At 41.6% G+C, this 13,634-nt stretch overlaps 1 protein-coding gene across 10 annotated transcripts in view; it reads right to left on the bottom strand.

Moving 5' to 3' along the window:
* Positions 1-282: 282 nt before the first annotated feature.
* atp11c (ATPase phospholipid transporting 11C) overlaps positions 283-13,634 on the bottom strand; it is a 38,579-nt gene continuing 25,227 nt past the window's right edge. For 2 of the 10 annotated variants that reach the window (XM_035649672.2, XM_047334402.1), the window contains exons 12-31: positions 12,823-13,020; positions 11,762-11,932; positions 11,118-11,329; positions 10,875-10,946; positions 10,707-10,780; positions 10,514-10,617; positions 10,192-10,373; positions 9,183-9,449; positions 8,914-9,091; positions 8,706-8,808; positions 8,468-8,613; positions 8,077-8,136; positions 7,212-7,339; positions 6,730-6,865; positions 6,559-6,624; positions 6,339-6,442; positions 6,064-6,220; positions 4,355-4,463; positions 3,280-3,311; positions 283-2,995 (exon numbers count right to left, since the gene is read on the bottom strand). In XM_035649672.2, coding sequence (XP_035505565.2) covers positions 4,359-4,463; positions 6,064-6,220; positions 6,339-6,442; positions 6,559-6,624; positions 6,730-6,865; positions 7,212-7,339; positions 8,077-8,136; positions 8,468-8,613; positions 8,706-8,808; positions 8,914-9,091; positions 9,183-9,449; positions 10,192-10,373; positions 10,514-10,617; positions 10,707-10,780; positions 10,875-10,946; positions 11,118-11,329; positions 11,762-11,932; positions 12,823-13,020 — 2,463 coding nt within the window. In that variant the 3' untranslated portion in view covers positions 283-2,995; positions 3,280-3,311; positions 4,355-4,358. Of the gene's footprint in view, positions 2,996-3,279; positions 3,312-4,354; positions 4,464-5,241; positions 5,333-6,063; positions 6,221-6,338; positions 6,443-6,558; positions 6,625-6,729; positions 6,866-7,211; positions 7,340-8,076; positions 8,137-8,467; positions 8,614-8,705; positions 8,809-8,913; positions 9,092-9,182; positions 9,450-10,191; positions 10,374-10,513; positions 10,618-10,706; positions 10,781-10,874; positions 10,947-11,117; positions 11,330-11,761; positions 11,933-12,822; positions 13,021-13,634 lie in introns of all 10 variants that reach the window. The other 8 variants (XM_035649675.2, XM_035649676.2, XM_035649673.2 and 5 more) reach the window with 8 other exon arrangements.

Raw genomic sequence — 13,634 nt, 5'->3', positions numbered from 1 at the left:
GCAGAAGTATTATATGTACATAAATGTATGCAGACCTCCTCTACACAGTGCCTGAGGGTTTTCTTGATGTGCGGCCAAACGTCGAGCGGTGGAAGAGCAGCAGAGCTCCGTCCTGATACGCAGCCACTCAGCTGATCCAGCTTATCCTCTCAGCCATCTCATTACTGCACAGCATCTGCTGAGTGTGGTCAAATGCACACAAACACACACATTCACACAAAAACATCCTGGCATCTGACAGCCTGGTGACTGTCGGTGTAACAAAGTACCATAACACATCGGTTTATCTTCAAAACATTCTGCTTTATTACAGAAAAAAAATCTTCAGGTTTTGAATATACTAGTTTCAAAGAGGTACATTCAGCTTGGAGGTTTGGAGTGTTGAGGCTGGAGACCCAGAGGGCCGGAGGTGGAGGTGGCTGGGTGTCCCTGCTGTACCACGCACCGCTGCTGCAGGCGCCTGAAGGTGTCCACCTCCACCCCTCACACAGGCACAGCATCCACAACCACAGAGCCTCTCGTGCTTTTTTTTTTCTTTCTAATTTAGATTTTCTTACAAAAGTGGCTGGAAAAAAGGTTGCATTAAAAATACAATTCAATCTTTTAAACTTTTAATTAGACAGGCAAAACATTAGATTCGAAGAAAATAGCATCTCTGATGTCACTTAAAGGTTTTTTTCATTTTTTTTTCATTTAACAAAGCAGGCAGCCCCGCCCAGTGTCTCCCCTCACTGTACATCCAGCATCTCCACCAGAGTGCAGTCTGGAGGGGACGTGTCACAAAAGTCAAATACCACAAACCGAACATCAGAAAAAACACTAAGTAGAAAATGACGCTGAAATGCGTGTACATTTCACCGTTTGTTAAGAACAAATCAACATGAACTTAATTTAAATCTCCACTTGGTGTTTAGACTGCATGTGCCACTGTATCAGATATGTCCGGCTACAGTCAGTGGGGTGAAATACAAGATCAGTGAAGCAGTGAACTTTAAAATCAACATACTGACAGATTCTATAACACAATACCTAAAATGAATATAGTTACAGTTACGCGTCAGTTCAAACCGAGATAAATAATGTGACAAAAGGAGTGGCACCGGATCAGAGGTGGATGTTTTGGGGTGTTGGGAGCTTTTGCTGGGGGCTGCCTGTCTTTGTATACATGACAAGACAATCAAATGGAATTGGCACAGGCTCACATCAGGGCTGGAGTTACACAGGAAAACTCAAATGACTGTCAGAGCTGACCACTCAGTAAAAAAGAAAAAAAAAGATTTATGTAATAAAATATAACATTTGTGAGTAAAATGACACTTAACAATAAATATGCCAAATAGACAATACGTGTTTGTGAAGGAAGAAAAAAAAATACATCTTACAAGTATCTTAAAGAGTTTGAAATAATGGCAAGTTTAAATGGAATGTATGAAGCACTACACAAGGAGTTCAAAGGCCAAACAGTCCAGAACAGAAGAGAGGACGTGTGAGTGTGACAGTAACTATGTCGACTCTGCAGGTCCGGAGTTGGGTTTCTGTAAACTCCACAACTTCAGCATGACCGAGACGAATGATGCAAACTAGATTATGGGTGATGAACGTACAGTAAATACCTCATTTAGGCTCTAGTGCATGTGTGCATCGTGTGTACAACGTGTGTGGTTATTGAAATGTTCTCAGCTATCCGATATAAATGTGCGCGTGTGGTCAGACACACTTTGTTTATTCATGTGCATTGACGACCGACTACGCAATGAAGGAACCGTCCTTAATAGTGCAGGAAACGTCTCTAACCGAACTACATCAACATGGTTCAAGTAATCGTGGTTTTCATCACACACACAAACGCACACAGACACTTCTCACATCCAGTACAGTTGCACATACTTATGCGAGACATGCACATGGACACACGACTCATCGCGTTCACGCTTGTGTGGACAGATTACGATCGCACTTCTTCTTTTTGGCTTTCAGCAGATGCTGTCTTACGTCTCTAAGCTATATACATATATTAATTTTCTCATTTTAGATTGGACTCTCTTAAATTATCTCTGAGGTTGGAGGCATTGTTTCAATGCCAGAATGTTTATAATCTCTAATCTATCTCTCAATCTTGCGCGCGCACACTCATTCACACACACACTTTTTTGGATTGAGTGGTAATATACTCTGCATTAACTTCTCTTATACCTCAGTCTCCAAGAGGCTTTGGATTCACTCTTGGAGACAAAGAAGTATCTATAAACCAGAAAACCGTCTGAGATTGAAATCACATTCAGTAACATTTCATTTGGAACCGTTTGAACCTGCGGATGAGCGTATTTTCTGAGACAACTTATAAGCATTTGGAGAATAACCATTGAAACGCGTAGCAATTGTAAAGTGTAACCGTTGAGAAAGGGATCATCATCTTGTCTATATAAAACCTTTGCCGAACACAGTGACTGAACATCAGTGGAGTAAAGCTTTCTTTCTTCTTTCATGCAGGTGAACCATTCTTGGAGTGGATATTACAACCGCCTGTTAAAACACAGCAGTTGGATAGAGCTACTGACAAGGCAGAGGTGTATGCATTCAGTTGTAAGCTAGTATTAAAAAAAAAAAAAAAAAAAAAAAAAAAAGAAGTAAAAGAAAGAAAACTCATGCCTGTCATCTTAGTAGATATTTAAAATATATTGCAGGGGACTGCTCTGCAGGCATGCGTCGGGGGTTTAGGAGCTTTTGGGATTGGGCAGAAAAGGACGGAGCAGAAATCCCTTTTCATCCCTTCCACCCAGTCAACATATCTCTCTTTTTCTTCTGATTTTTTTTCCTCCTCTTCTTCTACTCCTCCTCCTCTTTTCAGATCAGCGTTGACCAAACTGGCATTGAATCCTGAACGCGGCTGATGCCACTGTTGTTTGCGAGTCCTTGCTGCTGCCGCTGCTGCTGCTGCCTTTTTTCACTCCCGCTCCCTCAGATGGTTGTAGGATAGTGGTGTGACAGTTGCAATCTGGAAAAGTGAAAAAGCAGACAGGTTTAACTTCAATGTTTTCTTTATGAGTTTGTGCCAACAAGAGGACAAGAGCAAGACACCTTGAAATCACCCAAAATCATCACACAAAAAGAAACTGTGGTGAGTGACCACATGTCATACAACCCCAAGAATATAGCTTTCCCACCACCGGAGATGAACGGAAATTAGTAAAGGAAACATTCCCAATTTCATCCATGTCTATTGATCTGTGGAAGCCGAGCAGGGACATTGAACAGAAGGTTAGACTCGTTGTGGTTTACCTGGCTGTTTGTAGGAGGCGGTCCTCTGACAGCTACAGGGAGGATAGAAATGCAGGTTAAACAGTGAAAGCCGAGGCAAAAAGCTTGGTGCTATTGTTAAGCAACAGATGTGACCCTGGTCAACAGTGACGGGGAGACATTGTGAAAGACATTCAGACCCGTCAACAGGGGGCAGGAGAAGCAACTGGAAACACCAAAAGACATTTAGTATCACATATAACTGCAAATATTATAATCTACTCATGGAGACCAAGGTAAGGATTTTATGATATAAATCACAAGAATAAATTCAGACAAAATGCATTGCATTTTTTACATTTTGTCTGTATCTATTCAGATTATCTATCACATTTGTTTAAAATGTTTTCCATATTTAACAGCTAAAATTTTCAAAATATTCTGTTTTGGTATTTCCATTTATTTCGCTGTCGACCCCCCAGAGGGTAATGCGGCTGCAGTCGGCCTAAGGTTGAGGAAGCATCACATCATGCAGTGAGCTAAGCTCAGCACTCACAATCGCATCCATTATTTTCAGAAAAAGTAAGTGGATGACAACCACCAGCACAGGTTTGGATGTGCACACAGGACCAAACGACCATGAGAAAACCACCACTTTACAAGTTTTAATCACAGACCAGCTCTGTTGTGTCACACCGTCAGATCAACAAAAAAAACCTAAAGCAAACAACACCACCACACACAGAGACTGAAATTAAAAACATGCAGGAGGTAATATAAGCTGGGTTTCAAAGGGAGGCTGAAAGAAGCATGTCTTCAGTTAGAAATTTGTCACACTAGGCCTGACGATGCATTCACATTGAATAAATGCACCATTTGACCATTTAAACTAAAAATATATTGAGATAAAAATTGAGTGACAAAGAAAAGGTGCATCTCTTCAGCCAGCCAATAGCAGCTTACACAACACACAAGAACGTGGTGGGTCTAGCTGGATGTGACCGGTTTGCCATTACGCCTTTGATTCTCTTCTAAAACTCATTAAGGGACCAGAACTGCTTTTTTGGGAGAAAAAAGTCTTTGATTAGCTTAGAATGGCCTGAAGGTGGTCTGGTACCTGCTTAAATGACAGTATTGGACTCGTCTGAAAAGGTTCTCATGAGCAGGGGTCTGGCTGAAGACCGGGGAGACTGGTGGCCCCCAACGCTCGACTGAACCAGCTCCTTCTAGAAGGGTGAGGCAAGAGACACCAATGACATCACTTCCCTGACAGAAGCACACACACACTTCATCTCTCACTCTTGTAGACGGACATACACAGGGAGCAAACATAAACATTCAAAAACTGGACAGGTGGATGATGAAATTCAGTCTGGTTGTCTTCTTCTTGCAATAATAATAATTTTCAGACGCCTGGACTCCAGAGTCCAGATTAATACAGGGCTACTATACTTGCAAATTTCTCCAGATAATGTACAACACGACACACGCACAGACAAAATGCAGTGGCCTGCAGGGATTGTGGTGAGGATCCAGGATGCAGGTGAGTTTGGTTGTTTTCGACGTGCTGCATTCACCTAACTGGACATGCAGAGGCAGCAGGCACTGGAGCAGCACAGGCAGCTGGGAGAAGACTGACTGATACATCTGGACAGACAAGCATGGACACCTGGTCCTACTCCACACTGCTGTCAGACCTAGGCACACACTGAGCAACTATCCTCCCAATTTCATCAACATAGATCTACAGGAAAGCGCTCAAGGCAAGGTTTAAAGATGGGGCCCCTCCAAAGGATGGCAATCCTGTTATGATAATGATCAAAGTTAGCTGACCTAATCAATCCAAACAAGTGGGGACTGTAAAAAGCTACAGAACACCAGCCCGAGTTATTAAGGAAGCAGTCTAACAGTGGTAGTGGAAGGAAACAATCAAGACCGGCTGACACAGAAACTCTGCAGGACGAGTCTTAACGTATAAGAGCTGACAGGAAGAGAGAGAGAGACCTCAGTCACTCCACGAGAAGCTGTGAGTGCTAGCAGTCTGCGACAACATGAAGATAGTGGATGTCCCAGAGGAAGGAAGGCGATGTTTCATCTTTGAGGAGGCAGGTCCAGAGAGGAAGAGAGGAGATAAAAGAGGGTGAGACAGAGGAAGAGGAACGTGTTTAAGTGCCAACGCGAAAGAACTGGTTAAGGAAAGTTGGAAAAATGGGTTGAATGGCAAAACCAAACCATACCATTTGCATTGTAACACGTATAAATTGTACAAAACTTTAGAAAGACTCCCTTCAAATATGTGCAAAACCTTGATTTGATTTATTACTTTTCCCAAATAAACAAGTCTAGACAATTGAAGAAGAAAAAAAAGAAGAGTGTGGAACGCACCCAAAAGCACACGTATACAACCAAACATTTCCAGCTGCTTGGAAAACACATTAGTCTCATGAGGAACTAATTGAAATGACAAAATATGTCTGGGAAAGTCATTTTCTGGAAGATGTGGGAGGTAAAAAAAACCTGCCCCTTCAAAATAAAACGTCTAAGGACGTTAAACCCTGAACTTAAAGATGCATTGGAACAAAAAATCAAAGCCCTAATATCATGTGTCCCTGAGTGCTACTTTTAAATTCCCTTCCATAACTATATCCTAACCATGTTTTTCACTTCGCATGGAAAGACATAAATGATGAGCTTGGTTAATAAAAACCGAACACTTAAGGGCGAAAAAAAGTTTAACAACAAATCCATAGAACGTTGCCCATCGGAAATCTGGGACAGAGATGGAGAAGTGAAGTAAAAATGTGTGTGTGTCTGTCTCAGCTCCACCTGTCGAGCGTTGGGGCCGCGGGGCTTGCGGAAAACCACAAGCAGGATCTCTGGCAGTAGGCTGAGCAGGATGAGCAAGATGATCACCAGCCAGGCGGACACCGAACTCAGCATGTTGGCAAACACAAAGTACAAACGCTGCTGACTCAGGAAAGGCCTACGGGACAGAGAACACTTTGGTTTAAAATGGCTGGATGAAACCACATAGAAATGAAAAAAAATAGGTGAACTACATTGACTGCATAGTTCGAGTCATCTTGACTTGTTTTACTAACCATATGATTCCTCCCCAGAAGAAGCTGAAAAACACATAGAAAGCCAGGGATCCCCAGATAACAAAGTGGTTGATCCACGTCCAATGGCGTGTGTCCAGAGCGAGCTAGAACAGCAGAGGACGTTACACATCCGACAGACTTTTGCCAAAGTCAGTAATATGAAAGACATTAATGATGCACCATTTAATAAGATAAGATAAATGAGGAGGGAGTATTTTACCTTTAGTGTGACAGTGAAGACAAGGACAGTGAAGACAATTGTTCCATAGGACCAGTTCCCAAAAACCTGGATTTAAATAAGACAAGTGAGCAGATGCATACAGGAGACAATGCTTAATCAAGACATTTAATAGCAACCCCTTTGGAAGGTGAATTTAATCAGAGGACAAACCTGGCCGTTGTCTTGCAGTGCTGGGTTACTGAACAGATAGCGAACGCCAAAGAAGAAGAGCAAACCATGGAAGACTCCCAGTAACGTCCAGTAGAGGAAGGGTCTCCACCGTAACGTGGCATTCTTGGCAATCTCTCTAAAAAAAAAAATTATAATGATACAGAGATGAACAAGCAAAGTTTTCTATGTATCTTTGTGGAAAATCAAAACTATTAAAAGGGGAAGCTTAAAATATTTGAGTGAGGGATATGTACAACTCTCCCTTTACAAAAAATAAAGATAAAGAAATCTTTCAAGCGCTTTCAAGGTTTAAACCTGTGCACTTAGTGTTCAGATGCTTCATCACACAGGTGACGTGCAAAGTGACAGTGCTTGATTTCTGCATAAAAGGGCAAAAATCTTGTAAAATGTGACAGCAATAAAGTTAACTGAAATGCAATGCAAAGAATGGATAAAAGATAAGTGAAGGTTCCCATGTTCACCTGTAGAGGGTAGCATTGTCCAGCAGAACCTCAATGCAGATGTGCTGCTCCAAGAGGCTGTAAGCCAGGATGGGCATAGAGGTGAAGCAGATGTTGTACATCGTCAGATAGGCCGCGTCATACAGGGGCTGGGGAGTATGGGAGCAGGAGGGGAGAGTGAAGGGCAAGGGGTTGGTAAGGAGGAGGAGGCGGGATGGGGCAACCGAGGGTTAATATTATGGAGAGGACAAAACTCATACACACCACCATCATACTTACACATACAGTATGTCATATAGGCAAGCTTACAGACATCTTTCATGGACACATGAAAGATCTAAGCTGGAGGCCGTGTGGCATGATGAATAATTACATTTTCATCCTCACCTTTTACAAACAGACATAACAAAACATGATCAATTACCTTAAAAATTACAGTATCCGTGTAAATTATTGCACTAATATGGATATCTCTATTTCAGATTCATGAGCACAGATCATAAAACCATGTGTTCCACACTGTAATCAGGTTATCTAATAAACCTACATATATTTATATGTTGTATTAAGTCATTGAGTTCTTAACAGTGTGACTACACACACAAAAGGCATATGCATGCTACCATGGTTACATAATGCCCTCATACGACGTCCCACAGTGGGAGAACATAACATATGTCTGTATTGTTCAAAAGCGCTCTGAAGTCCAAGTCAGTACATAAACATAACAATCAGAGCTCAAACATTCCAGGGGCAGTGAGGGAGGGGCAATCTGAGGGAAAGAGTCTGGCATTCAGGAGGACAAGGACATGTGGATTCAAGGGACATTGCCTCCTTTCATGTTCAGAACATCTTTGAACCTCAAAGGGCCTCCGGACGTACTCACTTGCTGGGAATAGCCGCAGAAGAACTGGTACAAAAACTGAGGTAAGATGAAGCAGAGGTTCTGCAGAGAAAACAAAGAATATGCTCACATTGAAAGAAAAAACATCAAAGGGAATTAAATGAATTCCTTAGTTACCACATACTTATAATGTAGATACAAAAATGTAAGAGCAAAAAATTTAAAATAATTAACCCTGGTTGAACCTAAATATCAGCTCATCTTGTTAAGAAGATTAATTCTGTCAAATCTGTGTCTCCTTATCACACGATCCTCAAATCAACAGAGTGGGTGGGTTTGTTTGGGAAATGCAGGCTTTGCTGAATCTGTAAACAAATTCACAGCCGGAGGACTGATGAAATGTTAATGCGAAAAAAGCATCTGTTCCTCTTACTTTGTAAAAGAAATACTGCACCAGGTGTGCAATGCGAACATAGTAGAGATGCCCATGAGCCAACAAAAGTTTCTTGAGGTGCTTGAGTTTGGGGATGGCATAATCGCTGTTCCTCACTGCCTGGCGGCCCTCTTTACCTTTGATACCTGAAACACCAAGAAAAAGTAAGTAAACAATGCCTTCACCAAAATCTCACATTTAATTTAATCAGAATCAGCCTCAGCCTGAGATTTCTTACCAATGCCGACATGAGCTTCCAAAATCATGCTGACATCATTGGCACCGTCTCCGATGGAGAGAGTGATTGGGCTTCCTTTAGAGTTCTTCACCATTTTCACAATCTATAGATGGAGCAAGAAAAGGCACATTAAAAAAAAAAACTAAAAAACATTATTTCGATTCTTTAATGAATAAATATTTTCCACATTCTAACTGCTTGTTCTGACCTGTGCCTTTTGTAGAGGAGCCATGCGGCAGCAGAGCACAGCTGTGCAGTTTTGACAAATCTGCAGGAACAGGTTCTTGTAGCGACTCGAGTTGGATTCAGAGGAGGAGTTGAGGACCATCGACAGAGTCGCTCCATCTATGATAAAACCGTAGTCTTGGTTTGCGGAAGACCAGCTTCTACGTGGGAGGGAAGAGAAGTGGGCTAAAGTTTAATCATTGGTAAGATTTAGTTATGTTAAATAAGATCAAATCACATCTGGGTACTGACCTGGTGACGCCTGCCTTTGCCGGTGGTGCATCCTGCACAGCTTTCTTGTGATATTCATTCAAGAGGTCATGCAGTCGTTCCTCGCGCCTCCTCCCTCCATCCTCCAGAGTGCGCACTGTTAGTTCCAATAGCTCTGTATTTCTCTGGAACAATCTACAAGCATAACAGGTGGACTTTGCTGTCTCCATCTTGTCCCCCGTTAGGACCCAAACCTTCATGCCTGCCCCCTGCAGAGCCTCCATGGTCTCTGCTGCCTCCTCTTGAAGCCTGGGGGAGAGGAGAAAATGTTACATAAACAAGGATGAGATTGCCTCAAAACAGGATGCAGAGAGGACTGTGGGAAATGTGGTCATAACTGTGAGAAAAACAGGTTCTCTTCACCATGGTTTCATTTGTTTATAATGAATATACCATATTTACATTAGAGTTCATATACATTTGGGGGAGTTGAGGCATTAAGGCGGACTAGTATGTTAGTACATATCATTTTACTAAAATGGATTGAGAATACAATAATTACACTTAGATGTAAATAATGCATCATAAACAGGTCAGATGAAGTGCACTGATCATGCTGATGCAATAAAGTGATCCATCACTTTGGTGTTAGTTAATGCACTCAGATGAAGTGCACTGATTCATGCTGATGCAATAAAGTGATCCATCACTTTGGTGGTAGTTAATGCACTTTTTAAGTTCAACACTAAAACAAATCTGCTGCCTGTTTTTTTTTTCTTTTTTAATATTGGATTGCGTGATCAATGTATTTTCTGGAAGGTTTTTAGATACTGAGCCATCTTTGACTCCTGCAAATTTTGGCCTCCCATCAATTTACCAGATTTCTTTATGCAAGACGGTTTCAACACCAAAACATCATGGTACAGATGGAGGAAAAAAAGGAAGGACAACTGAAGCATGCCAGATAGAGATAAAGATAGAAAAAATGCAAGGCAATCAGCAGATTCATACATGTGAGCTGCATTTCACTGCATGCTGTGTGAGCACCCACCGATCTTCGACGGCAGTAGCTCCTATTAGACTCATCCCAGTCTCCACTTGGTTGTAAACCGCCATGAGTTTCTCTTCTCTATTCTGCAGAGCCAGTCGAGCTTCCCTCAGTCCTTCATCTGCCTGGGCGTACTCCTCTGCACTGAGACATTTGTAGGCCACACACAGTGTGCGGTAGCCCTCCTGAAGATGTCACAAAAAAAAACAGGCATGAAAAAATTTGTCCTAAAATCCATGTAATCTTACCTTAAAATCGGCCATTGGATCAAAAGTATTCATTTTTCTATTTAGATTTCAAGAGTGAATTTTCTTATGTCACCCACAGTTGCATTACGCTCCACATGCATGCGTATCCTTTCAACCTCTTCCTGTCTAACACGGGGAAAGATGGAAGAGTCCGCTCCCTTACAGAAGAGCAATGTATCACCTAGAGACAAAAACACACAGTTACAGTGTGGTCAGTGTGCACTAAATCCAAGTCCATGCAATAATGCTGACAGTACTTTTCAAGCTCACCTGATTTGGATCTGACTATGACACTCATTCGCCTTCTCACTGGGTCAAAGTTCAACACGTGAAGTAGTTCATACCTTTGGGAAGTACACAATGGAAATTAAAACAAAAGCTGTAGTGCATAAGTAAATAGAAATTATGACTAGGTTGCATATGTAAATATAGACTTACATTTCAACACCATTGTTCCTGTTGAGAATTTTCATGGATTTACTTTCAAGACCCAGAAACGTGAAGCCGTACCTGCAGATGGAGGCAAAACATCAGAAATGAGCCATTTATACAAAGAAATGTATATCTACAACTATTTAAAAATGCACTTGTCTCATTCATATACAAAAGACTTGTTTGTTCTTTTAACAACTGTTACAACATGATTTCAACTCACTTACGTCATAATAGCCCATCTCTTACCTCATGGCACCCTTGACCAGGGCAACCTCATCAGGTGAGGAGGCTATAAAGCTTCTCTGCTCCTGCGATGGATAAGGCACTTCTCCATCCACCTCTAAATCATCCACCTGGTCCGTCAGTCCGTCCACTTGGTCTTGAGCCTGCTCTGGAGACTCCTTCACCTGGACTGTGTGGCACAGACACAGGGCACGCAGAAACAGCTCTTCCCTCTCCTAATAGCACCACATGAACATGAATATAAACATTAAATTAAAATAAAATAAATCATGTTAATGTTCAAATAAATGTCTAAATAATAATTCATATTAATAAATGATGTTTTGATAATACAGCCGCACGTGGAGCCGTAAACAGGAGCAGGAGTTGGGATGAAGCACATGATTAACAACCATTTGATTATATTACTTCTAGTCAACACACAGTACATGCTCAAGTGCAACAGTCTGTGAAGTGTAATCAGGTGCTCATGTCAAAAGCACACAGCCACTTTGCTGCCCCTCCATGCTGAGTGCATATGCTGACATGTCAAACGAGACTACATGTGTGACCTATTAAGGGTCTTTCTGAGCAGCGAGCTATGTAATGACCATATGTCGCCGCTTGTGCAACTTTTGCAACAGATGGAGGGAAACCACGACACCCACCCTGCCAGCTTTCTGCTGAAGTTTGTTCACGGGTCCATCTGTGACACAGAATCCGTCCAACTCGGACCTTGCGTCCTGGTACTTGTACTGGAAGCCGTCGATGCAGCACTCAATGAACTCCATGTTGTTCTGAGTGAGGGTGCCGGTCTTGTCTGTGAAGACATACTCCACCTGCAGGAAGTGTGATAAAAACACATGACCGACTCATCCGAGGCCATAAAAATGCAGGTGCCCATTTAACAGGTTCTAACAATAAGATAAGGCAATTACTTCCAGGGAGAATTACAGTGCATTACTCAGTTTAACAAAGCATAAGCTTTGATTGAAGATATCATCTCGCAAACCAAGTGAGACTGATCTATGGCTGCGCTGTCTTGGCTAGAAGTGCCATAAAATAGAGGAGAAGTTGGGAAAAGCACGCCCGATCTAATGTTATTATAAGCAGCTCATGTTTTACATTGAGCATTTTGGTAGGACTCCATGTTACCTGATAATTTTCTTGTTGAACATATAAAGTATTAAAATTGAAAAGACGCTTACATTAAGGAAATTATTAAATGATCAATTTCACTGTATTAGTTTTGAGGGAAGAAAAAATATTTTTCTTTTATATTCACGTCTTATATAATTGGTTTTCTGTGGGTATGACATACAACAGCAGTGTTCTCTCTGGTAGGCGTTTGGCACTCCCACTTTATCAAACCCAGTTTTAAGTCAGAATGTGACAGTGCTAGATGTTGTTCTATAAATCACACATGCATAATATTCAAGAACACAGCTGAGAAAATGTGTACATTTTAACACATATTTGGTAATATCATCAGGGTTATTCTCTCAGCTGACTAGTATCATAGAAGACATTATTCAGTGGTTTCCATGGACTCATATCAGTGAAGTGTGCCATTCCTCGATAATCAGGACTTTTCATGGCAAGGTTCATTAAAGGAATTACGTTTTTTTTTGTGACTCATGGGGAAGCCGAGTTTACAGGAAGCAGTTCCCCAATGACACACATTTCTGCCATTTAAATGTTTCATTATTTCTTATTGTCAATGCCTGACCTGTCCCAGCTCCTCATTGAGGTCTGAAGTGTTGACCAGTGCTCCCTCCTTGATCTCAGGGTCAAAGAAGTCCTTGTCCCAGGTGATGAAAAAGGATCCCAAAAATTTTTGCATCTCAACCGTCACGTACATGGAGACCGGAATGATGAAGTTGAAGAGCACCATGAAGGACAGGAAGTCAGTGAACATCTTAAGGTACTGTTGGTAAAAGGAGAAGACAGGCACATATTTCAATGTAATTATAATCTGTTAAAACCTCTGAAAACTCAGGAGCCATCCGACAAGAAAAGAGGTTGGAGCACATTGATCTGTTTCTCAATATTCTGTCATACTCATAACTCACATTAGGTTACAATAATTGTATATACAATGTGTTATGCAATCAATAAATCACATTGATGAACAATAGCATCTAGTCATCAGATATTTCAGCACTTGAATCTTCAACTTAAGCCAGTGCAAGCAGGCAAAAATTGCTGGCAGGGTTGACCTTTACCTACATTGCACCCCACATGCATGAAATGCACAGAGCCTCCGTTGGGACTCAGTAATCCTACATTATCCAAACAACAAAACATGATGCAATCACAATGTTGTATCGCCGTGTTCACAGTTCATTGAGGGCTGGGGCAGAAGGTTAACAGCAAGTGAAATGGACCATGTCACACCATAGGTCTGCAGTCGCCATTTTGCAGAGAGGAGTTTTACTAATGTTGTTTAAGAGGCAAGGGCATGAAAACAGCTTTAATACGAGATAAGGTGCTGTGCTCCCAAAAGTTAGAAGCACAACCCACCAGAGGATCAGTATTGAC

The sequence above is a fragment of the Scophthalmus maximus genome, chromosome 9 (assembly GCF_022379125.1).
Source record: "Scophthalmus maximus strain ysfricsl-2021 chromosome 9, ASM2237912v1, whole genome shotgun sequence".
Classification (NCBI taxonomy): domain Eukaryota; kingdom Metazoa; phylum Chordata; class Actinopteri; order Pleuronectiformes; family Scophthalmidae; genus Scophthalmus; species Scophthalmus maximus.
Note: the sequence above shows the minus strand (reverse complement) of the source record. Positions and strands in the feature narration are given on the sequence as shown.